This window comes from Bombina bombina, chromosome 1 (genome assembly GCF_027579735.1).
Source record: "Bombina bombina isolate aBomBom1 chromosome 1, aBomBom1.pri, whole genome shotgun sequence".
Lineage (NCBI taxonomy): Eukaryota > Metazoa > Chordata > Amphibia > Anura > Bombinatoridae > Bombina > Bombina bombina.
Genome location: NC_069499.1, coordinates 470,527,092 through 470,539,591, shown reverse-complemented (window position 1 = coordinate 470,539,591; position 12,500 = coordinate 470,527,092). Strand labels below are relative to the sequence as shown.

General features: G+C 37.9%; 1 protein-coding gene across 2 annotated transcripts in view; it reads right to left on the bottom strand.

Moving 5' to 3' along the window:
• The window catches only part of AGPS (alkylglycerone phosphate synthase), a 705,364-nt gene that overhangs the window by 610,716 nt on the left and 82,148 nt on the right, over positions 1–12,500 (bottom strand). Inside the window, exons 1-2 of one of the 2 annotated variants that reach the window (XM_053698494.1) lie at positions 12,218–12,307; positions 11,557–11,646 (exon numbers count right to left, since the gene is read on the bottom strand). In XM_053698494.1, coding sequence (XP_053554469.1) covers positions 11,557–11,646; positions 12,218–12,306 — 179 coding nt within the window. In that variant the 5' untranslated portion in view covers position 12,307. Of the gene's footprint in view, positions 1–11,556; positions 11,647–12,217; positions 12,308–12,500 lie in introns of those variants that run through there. The other variant, XM_053698493.1, reaches the window with a different exon arrangement.

Below are 12,500 nucleotides of genomic sequence, written 5' to 3'. Positions count from 1 at the left end.
CGCTGCCTTACAGATCTGTTCAACAGAAGCCTCATTCTTGAAAGCCCATGTGGAAGCCACAGCTCTAGTAGAGTGAGCTGTTATTCGTTCAGGGGGCTGCCTTCCAGCAGTCTCATAAGCCAACCGGATGATGCTTTTCAGCCAGAAGGACAGAGAGGTCGCAGTCGCCTTTTGACCTCCCCTCTTGCCAGAATAGACGACAAACAAGGACGATGTTTGTCTGAAGTCTTTAGTTGCTTTTAGATAGAACTTTAAAGCACGAACCACATCCAGATTGTGCAACAGACGTTCCTTGTTAGAAACTGGATTAGGACACAGAGAAGGAACAACTATTTCCTGGTTAATATTCTTATTGGAAACCACTTTTGGAAGAAAACCAGGTTTGGTACGTAAAACGACCTTATCTGTATGGAACACCAGGTAAGGTGAATTACACTGCAAAGCAGACAATTCAGAAACTCTTCTAGCAGAAGAAATAGCTACCAAAAACAAAACTTTCCAAGATATCTATGGAATGTAGAGGTTCAAATGGAACCCCTTGAAGAACTGAAAGAACTAAATTTAGACTCCATGGAGGAGCCACAGGTCTATAGACCGGCTTGATTCATTGCTGCCAGACGCTTGTGTAACAAAACAGACAGAGCAGATATCTGTCCTTTCAAGGAACTAGCTGACAAACCTTTCTCCAATCCTTCTTGGAGAAAAGATAGAATCCTTGGAATCCTAATCTTACTCCATGAGTAACCCTTGGATTCGCACCAACAAAGATATTTCCGCCATATCTTATGCTAAATTTTCCTGGTGAAAGGCTTTCTAGCCTGGATCAGGGTATCTATAACTGATTCCGAAAACCCACGCTTAGCTAGAATCAAGCGTTCAATCTCCAAGCAGTCAGTTGCAGAGAAACTAGGTTTGGATGTTCGAATGGACCTTGAATTAGAAGGTCCTGCCTCAAAAGGTAGCTTCCATGGTGGAACCGATGACATATTCACCAGGTCTGCATACCAAGTCCTGCGTGGCCACGCAGGAGCTATCAGAATTACCAAAGCCTTCTCCTGTTTGATCCTGGCTACTAGCCGGGGGAGAAGGGGAAACGGTGGAAAGACATAAGCTTAATTGAACGACCAAGGCGCTACTAAGGCATCTACCAATGTCGCCTTGGGATCCCTGGACCTGGACCCGTAACGTGGAACTTTGGAGTTCTGACGTGACGCCATCAGATCCAGATCTGGAATGCCCCATAGTTGAATTAACTGGGCAAAAACCTCTGGGCGAAGTTCCCACTCCCCCGGATGGAAAGTCTGACGACTCAGATAATCCGCTTCCCAGTTGTCCACTCCTGGGATGTGAATTGCTGATAGATGGCAGGAGTGATCCTCTGCCCATTTGATGATTTTGGATACCTCCCTCATCGCCAGGGAACTCTTTGTTCCCCCTGATGATTGATGTACGCTACAGTCGTCATGTTGTCCGAATGAAATCTGAAGAATTTGGCCTCCGCTAGTTGAGGCCATGCCTGGAGCGCATTGAATATCGCTCTCAATTCCAAAATATTTATCGGGAGAAGAGATTCTTCCCGAGACCATAGACCCTGAGCCTTCAGGGACTCCCAGACCGCACCCCAGCCTAGGAGGCTGGCGTCGGTCGTGACAATGATCCACTCCGGTCTGCGGAAACTCATTCCCTGAGACAGGTGATCCAGAGACAACCACCAGAGGAGTGAGTATCTGGTTTTCTGGTCCATTTGAATCTGGGGAGACAAATCTGCATAATCCCCATTCCACTGTTTGAGCATGCACAGTTGCAATGGTCTTAAATGAATTCGAGCAAATGGAATCACGTCCATTGCTGCAACCATAAGTCCTATTACCTCCATGCACTGAGCTATGGAGGGTTGAGGAATGGATTGAAGAGCTCGACAAGTGTTCAGAGGTTTTAACTTCCTGACCTCTGTCAGAAAGATCTTCATTTCTACTGAGTCTATTATTGTTCCCAGGAAGGGAACCCTTGTGAACGGGGACAGAGAACTTTTTTCTATGTTCACCTTCCACCCGTGAGACCTTAGAAAGGCTAGAACAATGTCTGTATGAGCCTTTGCTTTGTGAAAGGACGACGCTTGTATTAAAATGTAGTCTAGGTAAGGTGCTACTGCAATGCCCCTTGGCCTTAGCACCGCTAGAAGGGACCCTAGCACCTTTGTGAAAATTCTGGGAGCAGTGGCCAATCAGAAGGGAAGAGCCACAAACTGGTAATGCTTGTCCAGAAAGGCGAACCTCAGGAACTGATGGTGATCTTTGTGGATAGGAATATGCAGGTACGCATCCTTTAAGTCCACGGTAGTCATATATTGACCCTCCTGGATCATTGGTAAAATTGTCCGAATGGTTTCCATCTTGAATGATGGAACTCTGAGGAATTTGTTTAGGATCTTTAAATCCAGAATTGGCCTGAAAGTTCCTTCCTTTTTGGGAACTACAAACAGGTTTGAGTAAAATCCCAGTCCTTGTTCTGCTGTTGGAACTGGGTGCATCACTCCCATCTTTAAAAGGTCTTCTACGCAATGTCAGAATGCCTGTCTCTTTATCTGGTTTAAAGATAAGCGAGACATGTGGAACCTTCCCCTTGGAGGAAGGTCCTTGAATTCTAGAAGATACCCCTGAGAGACAATTTCTAGTGCCCAGGGGTCCGGAACCTCTCTTGCCCAGGCCTGAGCAAAGAGAGAAAGTCTGCCCCCTACTAGATCCGGTCCCGGATCGGGGGCTACCCCTTCATGCTGTCTTGGTAGCAGCAGCAGGCTTTTTGGCCTGTTTACCCTTGTTCCAGCCTTGCAATGGTTTCCATGCTGGTTTGGGCTGGGGTGCGTTACCCTCTTGCCTAGTGGCTGTAGAGGTAGAAGCCGGTCCGTTCCTGAAATTGCGAAAGGAATGAAAATTAGACTTATTTTTAGCTTTGAAAGGTCTATCCTGTGGGAGGGCATGGCCCTTTCCCCCAGTGATATCTGAAATAATTTCTTTCAACTCTGGCCCGAATAGGGTCTTACCCTTGAAAGGAATATTAAGCAATTTTGTTTTGGACGACACATCCGCCGACCACGATTTTAGCCAAAGCGCTCTACGCGCCACTATTGCGAAACCAGATTTTTTTCGCCGCTAATTTAGCTAACTGAAAAGTGGCATCTGTAATGAAAGAATTAACCAACTTCAGGGCATGAATTCTATCCATAACTTCATCATAAGGAGTCTCCTTCTGGAGCGAGTTTTCTAATTCCTCAAACCAAAAAGCAGCTGCAGTGGTTACAGGAATAATGCAAGAAATTGGCTGAAGAAGAAAACCTTGTTGAACAAAAATTTTCTTAAGTAAACCTTCTAATTTTTTATCCATAGGATCTTTGAAAGCGCAACTGTCTTCTATTGGTATAGTTGTGCGCTTAGCTTACGTTGAAACTGCCCCCTCTAACTTAGGGACCGTCTGCCACGCGTCCCTTCTAGGGTCAACGATTGGGAACATTTTCTTAAATATAGGAGGGGGAACAAAAGGTACACCTGGCTTCTCCCACTCCTTAGTCACTATATCCGCCACCCTCTTAGGTATCGGAAACGCATCAGTGTGTACTGGGACCTCTAAGAATTTGTCCATTTTACAAAATTTTTCTGGGATCACCAAAGGATCACAATCATCAAGTGTAGCTAGGACCTCCTTAAGTAGGGCGCGGAGGTGTTCTAGCTTAAATTTAAACGCTATGGTATCAGGCTCTGCCTGCTGAGAAACTTTTCCTGTGTCAGAAATTTCTCCCTCAGACAGGCCCTCCCTCACCGCCAAGTCAGATTGATGTGAGGGCACTACAGATAAATTATCCTCTGCGTCTGCTTGCTCATTTTCTGTGTTTAAAACTGAGCAGTCACGCTTCCTAGGAAAAGCTGGCAGTTTGGATAAAAATGCTGAGAGAGAATTATCCATTACTGCCGCGAACTGTTGCATAGTAATCGCAATTGGTGCGCTAGATGTACTGGGCATCGCTTGCGCGGGCATAGCTGGTGTTGACACAGAAGGAGAGGATAGCAAGCTATCTTCACTACCTTCAGCTAAAGAATCATCTTGGGCTATATCTTTAAGTGTGATTGTATGGTCCTTAAGCTGTTTGGACGCTATGGCACACTTCACACATAAATTTAATGGGGCAACCACCTTGGCCTTTGAACATACAGAACATAGGCTATCTGAAGGGTCAGACATGTTTGACAGACTTAAACAGAACTTCAATGCAATAAAAATCATTTCTGACAAAAACGTTACTGTCTCTTTAAATAATAAAAGTGCACACTTTATTACTGAAACATCAAAAAACCATCAAATAAACATCTGATTTTAATGAAATTTTCACCACAGTGTCTTAATGCTTTGAAAAGATTGCACACAAATTTTCAGACCAATTAACACCTTAATGCCCAAACCAGAGCTAATAACAGTTATTAACCGGTTAACACACTACAGTACTATGCCACAGCTTCTCACTGTGGCCTTTACCTTCCTTAGGGGTTATTTTAGTAGGAAATAAGCCTCCCTGGAGCCTTTTCTGATGCCTCTGGACTCCCCACGTGAAGCTGCATGAACTGCCTATGCAAAACAACTGCGCAATTGAGGCGCGAAAATGAGGCCTCCTCCCTCTTCAATCCAGAGTGGAGGGGCCTTTCTGACTAGATTAGGCGTCCAAATAAGTGCCAGGCACAAATTAAACCCCAAAAGTGTTTTAAAATCTGAAAAAACACCTTAATTATAGTGAAAAACATGCTCAAAAGCAATAGATTTTTAAGCCCACAATAGTGTCAACCAGCATAGAGCCCTTAATATAAGCCATCATATTTTATACAGAGTCCAAGAAAAATGGCTTACCTATCCCAGAGGGAATTTCTGACAGTCTTCTAGCATTACATGGTCTTGTTAGAAAAATGACTGATCATACCTGAAGCCTGCAAACTGTTCCCCCCAACTGATGTTCTCTGGTTTCAACAGTCCTGCGTGGGAACAGCAATGGATTTTAGTTACTGGTGCTAAAATCATATTCCTCTTAGCAGAAATCTTCATCACTTTCTGCTGCAGAGTAAATAGTACAAGCCGGCACTATTTTAAAATAACAAACTCTTGATAGAAGAAATAAAAAACTACAACTAACACCACATACTCTTTACCACCCCCGTGGAGATGCTACTAGTTAGAGCGGCAAAGAGAATGACTGGAGGGGCGGAGCCTGAGGGGAGCTATATGGACAGCTCTTGCTGTGTGCTCTCTTTGCCACTTCCTGTAGGGATAGAGAATATCCCACAAGTAAGGATGAAGCCGTGGACCGGATACACCAATGTAGGAGAAAAGGGTTATATACCGGTTAGATTTATTGTGGAAAAGTAATGGTGTGTGGGTTAAGCAGGAGTAGGAAGGATGTATACCCTCTGACCTCAGGTAATGGTGACCTCTAACCTCTGGTAGTGATGACGTCTAACCCCTGGTGAGAATACTAGCATGCCTTCAGTTTTATACGGATGAGCAGTGCCAACGCCAGGGTAACGAAAAGTGGCAGCGTCAGACTGCCAGATAATGTGCTTGCCAACCCCATACAATGAGATACCCATATATGATGTAGTGTGTGTGTGTGTGTATCTGCATCTATAAGTGTGTAAGTGTGTGTATCTGCATGTATAAGTGTAAGCTGTGTAGTGGGTGTGTGTGCGTGCGTGCGTGTCTCTGTATGTATAAGTGTGTGCGTGTGTCTGCATGTATAAATGTAAGCTATGAAGTGTGTGTATCTGCATGTATAAGTGTATACTATGTAGTGTGTGTATGTGTGTGTGTGTATCTGCATGTATAAGTGTATGCTATGTAGTGTGTGTGTATGTATATGTGCATATGTAAGTGTATGTATATGTGAATATGTAAGTGTATGTAGTGTGTGTGTGTGTGTGTGTGTATGTGCATGTGCAAGTGTATGCAATGTAGTGTGTATGTATCTGCATGTGTAAGTGTATACTATGTAGTGTGTGTGTGTGTGTGTGTGTGTGTATCTGATCTGCATGTATAAGTGTAAGCTATGTAGTGTGTTTATGTGCATATGTAAGTGTATGCTATGTAGTGTGTGTGTGTGTGTGTGTGCATATGTAAGTGTATGCTATGTAGTGTGTGTATGTACATGTGTAAGTGTATGCAATGTAGTGTGTATGTATCTGCATGTGTAAGTGTATGCTATGTAGTGTGTGTGTATCTGCATGTGTAAGTGTATGGTATGTAGTGTGTGTGCGCATATGTAAGTGTAAGCTATGTAGTGTGTTACTGTGCATTTTTGCTAACTTTAAAGGCCAGAATCTAGAATATTAATGAGGAAAGCAGAGAGCAGTTTTAAAGAATCTATTATTAAATGTCCAATTAAGATAAAAATATTTAGCACTGTCTCTGCAAAGGTTAATTAAATACAAAGCTCACATAGCTATACCAGTGGTTTGAGCTTGAGTTTGATTTGCTGCCTAAGAGTATTAAAAGATATGACTTTATTTCGAATTTTATTTATATTACTTTGGTCTTATGATTTTTTAAGCCCCACCCCTGCTCTTCAATTTTTGCCGCGGAGGGGGGGTGTCCCTCTTTTGAAATGTTGGGAGGTGTATATATATATATATATATATATATATATATATATATATATATATATATATATATATATATATATATATATATTATATTATATTATATTATATTATATTATATTATATTATATTATATTATATTATATTATATTATATTATATTATATTATATTATATTATATTATATTATATTATATTATATTATATTATATTATATTATATTATATTATATTATATTATATTATATTATATTATATTATATTATATTATAATATATATATATATATATATATATATATATATATATATATATATATATACACACACACATATACACACACACACAGACTAAAAATGTAACATTTCCTGGCCTTTATACTCATTGGTTACTATTTACAGGTATACCCCGCTCATACAGCGGGTTAGGGACCGGAGCCCCGCTGTAAAGTGAAAACCGCCTTAAAGTGAAACAAGGCCGTTTTAGTTTTCTTTTCACTTGCCAGTGTGTTTAAAAACTTGAAAACGTGTTTGAACTAACTTATATTAGGGGTGCAATAGTGCTATGTTTAGTTTAACACTAGCACAGCACAGTATTCAATAAATACTGTACCTGTAAAATAGTGACAATTACTGTAGTACAATTTGCCAGACTATAGCACTGAGACACAGATTGCACTGTAATGCTGAAAACAGAGTGATCTAAGCATAACAAAATCGTGCCAGTCACTTTTCTCGCAATCTCAGGATTATTACAGCACTGTTTCAAAATCCTTGGAGGTTGACCTTCAGTTCCACAAAGCGCTGTATTAGCGAAGCGCTGTAAAGTGAAGCGCTGTAAAGTGAGGTATACCTGTACTACCATTATTATGACAACAGATTGTAACCTTGCATAAGACAGCACAAGACTCCATTCTCTGTCACATATCAGTATAATGGTTACCTTATAACAGCCTTTCTAAATAGAAATGCTGGCTTGAGATGAAATCATAGCATAATGGAGTGTTTGTACACTATATATACATAGTTTGGTTGATTCCCTCTCCAATTATCTAAGGAAAGGGACACTAATCCCCATAATATCATAATAAATGTAACTATTTTTGTTAAATCCTAAGAGTGCAGTGTGTTTATATATTTCTAGATAGATAAACAGGAAATTATATCAATATCTATATAAAAAAAAAAAATAAGAGCAGTGTCACTCTTGCTACACACACACACACACACACACACACACACACACACACACACACACAATCATGTAGGGGAACAGACAGAGAGCTAGGTCAGAAAAAGGATAACACACGCAAATGCAGAAAAAACTTTATCAGATTTCTTTGGTAGATAAAGTTTGTTTTTTATTTAAACAGGCTATACATGCTATATCCATAGAATGAAATAGAAATTTAGTATTAAAAAGGTTTAGTGAAGGTAAAAAAAAAAAAAAAATATGTATAATTTCTATTTTTGGATATTTGTGATAAAAAACACCACACAATTATTATCAAACCAAAGCAAAGTGAAAAGCACTAAGATATTAAATGAACCCCTCTGAGGAAGCGTGAGCGAAACTGAATAGCTGTGCTAAAGTTAACTGTGCGAGCAAGGACTTTATAATTACAGACAGAGTATTAGCTAAATAGCTTTAATCTCGCAACCTGACATCCAACATATTAACAGGTCCTCTTGTTACAGCATTATTTTTTCATTCATTAATAGCCGGCTACAAAAAATATTGTTTGTATCTGACTGCTTGATATACAAACCAAGTACAATTTTTCATATCTAGATGCATGATTCTCAGAGGTGTTATTCACACACCTATATTTAATATTAATATCTAGAGATTTTAAGCAGATAGAATCTATTACACTGAACAGCTATGCTAAAGTTGACTGTGCAAGCAAGGACTTTATAATTACAGATAGAGTATTAGCTAGATAGCTTTAATTTCATAATCTGACATCCCACATATTAACAGGTCCTTGTTACAGCATTACTTCTGAATTCATTAATAGCTGGCTACAAAAGATTATGTTTGTATCGGACTGCTTGATATCATACAAACCAAGTATGTTTCACATATAGATTAGATACATGATTCTCAGAGGTATTATTCACACATATATGCTATATATTGATATCTAGAGAGTTTAAGTGTTTTTAAATGTGTATGATTGAATAGTTAAACCAATAAAGATAAAGTATGAATGGTTAAAAATCATTCCTGTATTATTCAGTGAGAATTTTTCCTAAATAATTGCAGGGGTAAATCACTCTTTTTTTGTTACAGACTTCATAACTCATTTTTCTATGAGTCTCCTTAGTGCTATTTTGCCCCCCTAACAGGTGCTTGTTGATTACAAAAATATTTGGCACCTATAGGTACTTACCATTAGTACTACTTTTATAACACTATTTTGACCCAAAATAAAAATTGGATGCTGAAATCCCTGTCTTTCATGTAGTTATTTATTTTTGACACTACACATCTCTTTCTTTAACTAATAGTGTTATAAAATTTAAAGGGTCTGCATTCTAATCCTGTATATGAGGTTTAAACTAGGTCAATTACCATACCTGGTGTATTTCTTACTATTTTTACAGCCTGACTCCCCTATTCATGTATATAAATTAGTACTACTTTACCTACTATCTTGTTACTATATTAAATGAAACTGCCTTGGTGTTATATGTAGACATGACTGCAAAACTAGAAGAAATTAGCGCTGCGGAATCTGTTGGCGCTCTACAAATAACCGATAATAATAATAATAATAAATAAGAAAAAAAATGTAAAAAAAATAAAAGGAGGGAAATTAGAACAAGTGAGTGGAAACTAAACTAAAAAAAAGTGTGCTAGGAAAATTATGATTTTTAATTTATTCTTATTGTAACTTCCTTATAAAATTATAATATGATGTGGATAATCTGAAGTGGGAACATATTTCACCCTCATTGTTACAATCTATTCAGTGTTTCTTTACAAGACTCTTCAGAACAGCTCCCTATGCTAGGGGGATGTGCCATCATGTGCAGCTCATTTCCTATGTGAGGGGGGATGTACTCATAATCTCTTGGATTGGTTGACTGTAAAGTGGGCTGAAACTAAAAACCATTGGTCAGGGAGAATGATTAATAGATAAACAACTGACCTCATTGGGTAATAACATACGTGACCTCACTGAAATATGTGCATGTCTCCACCTTTAGCACTGCCTATTTGAGGACTCAAGTTCAAAGAAAAATTATGCTACAGCACCACCTTCTGGCAAGAAACTGAAAATTAAAAAATTGTGATCCTAACTGAGATTGTTTTTATACTAAATGTGCAGTACACCAATGGTGATGGTGATGTTTAATTTTACTGTGTACAAAACATTTAACATTATACAAATACAAACAATATTGTTTAATGGAACTATATGACCACTGCACATATAACAAGTATTCCAGGTGCTGCTAAATCACTTTCTGGAATATGAACAGTGGGGGCTACAGCGCTTATTTTCCAGGGTTAAACACTGGGTTTTATTCATGTTTGTCAATAGTGCAAACATTATACAGAAGCTAAAGCATGTCATGTCATTGTTTTGTTTTAAATTCTAAAGCAAAGCATAGAAAAACCTATACACAACATACAAATGCATATTTCACACACACTACAATAAAAGGACAAGAATTTGTCCAATAAAGTTGCAGCACTTACATTTTATTTTGTAATCACAAGTTTAGAACAGTTGTCCAGTGTTCTCACTAGAGCCTATTTAGTAGGTGCACCACCCAGCTAAAATCTAAGCCAATATTAAAGGGACATAAAACCCCAATTTTTTCTTTCATAATTCAGATAGCGCACACAATTTTAAACAACTTTCCAATTTAATTCTGTTAACAAATTTTCTTCGTTTCCTTGTTATCCTTTGTTGAAAAGCAGAGGTGTCAGCTCAGGAGTGTGCACGTGTCTACAACACTATATGGCAGCAGTTTTGCAACAATGTTATACATTAGCAGCAGCACTAGATGGCAGCACTATTTCCTGTCATGTAGTGCTTCAGGCATATGCACGCTACCTACCTAGGAATTCCTTCAACAAAGAATAACATGAGAACTAAACAAATTTGATAATAGAAGTAAATTGAAAACTTTTAAAAAAAATGTATTTATCTAAATAATGAAATAATTTTTGGGGGTTTACTGTCCCTTTAAGCTAAAATAATATCTAATATTAAATGTTTTCTATGTTGCACATATCATTCAATTAATTTATGTTAAGTAATACAATAAACTTGTGCTTTGGATAGCTTAAAGGGACACTAATCCCACATTTTTTCTTTTATGATTCAGATAGAGAATACAATTTTAAACAGCATTCCAATTTACTTCTATTATATAATTTGCTTCATTCTTTAGATATCCTCTGTTGAAGAAATAGCAATGCACATGTGTGAGCCAATCACACGAGGCATCTATGTGCAGCACCCAATCAGCAAATATGTGTTTCATGTCCCTTTAAAGTAACATTTATAAATAACAGAAAACGTTATAATATTGCAAAGTATTACACGGTCACCATCCGGCTACTTCTTAAAACCACCCGGCTGACAAACTTTTCTGTGTGGAACATTGATGTTGGTGCTGTGTAGACGCCAGGCAGGATTGCTAACCCAATTGCCCCATCTACTGGCCACCAACTGTCTATTTCTGCACACTGATTGGAGTTGCCGTATTATTGCATTGGATTCACAAGCCAAACAAAATTACTGCAGAAAGTGGACTAACATTCCATATTAAAAGTCAAGCTTTGTGTGTTCATTCTCAAAATACAAAAACTTTGTTTTCAGTAATAACAGCCCAAAGGAAAAGTTAAAAGTATATTGCTAAAACAATACACAAATTATTCATTGAAATTAAAAAACATTTCAATATACCTTTTTCCAGTGAATTCAGCTTGGCCTTTCTTATTAAAAGTAAACTTGGAATCATTGTAGCCCCAGCCATTCCACTTCAAGAGTTCTTGCCTGTAGGAAAAGGAATACATTTATGTGATTTAAGATAGCACTGTAGCTATTCTATACTGAATTTTTAATTTAAGGAATACACAAGTATTTTAAATTGATAATATAGGTATAGATTAATAAGATTTCTTTAGGTGAATAGGAATGTTTTTGTTTAAGAAATAGAGGTAATGCAGACATTTATGCAGTTAAAGGGACATTCTAATTTAAATATAAAAAGCTCTATTATGTATGTTAGAGAGAGATGATTTTTCTTTTTAATTTTCTATGTAATGTGCTCGTGTACCACTCCAGATAAAGATACAGGCATACTTGCGTACACTCCAGTAACTGGAAGTATCCTCATCTGGAGCAGAATGGGGTGGTTCCTAGGTGTTTATACTAGAAAGTCTCTATTTAGTTCTGTTAAACATAAAATTCCAGTTTTATTTTAAAACAAATGCTCTTTTGCCATCTAACATTTCTTTTTTTAGAGAAATCTCCTCTTTTAGAATAACTATTTACAGAAGAGAAGCGCTCTCTCAGGAAAGAATAACATCTTAATAAATTGTTAGCTTGTTCTATGGCAATTTACCACATGGGAGCAGCTTCTGTTGGCCCAATCATGCTTTTTACAGAAAATAATTCACAGAATAAGGTGGTTTTGTTTTCCATCCCCACCATAGTTTCAGATAACGTTCAAATAATATTTACAGCACATTAGTAACCAGTAAAATATGTGTGGCCTATTTTCATTAAAACATTCGACTCGTAAACCAGATTTGCAGAATGATTTCAATGCTTTTTGCCTCAGGGTGAATTTCTAACTTTTTCCATGTTCTGAAAAACCAGTAAGTTTTTTTTTTTTTTTCCTTCTT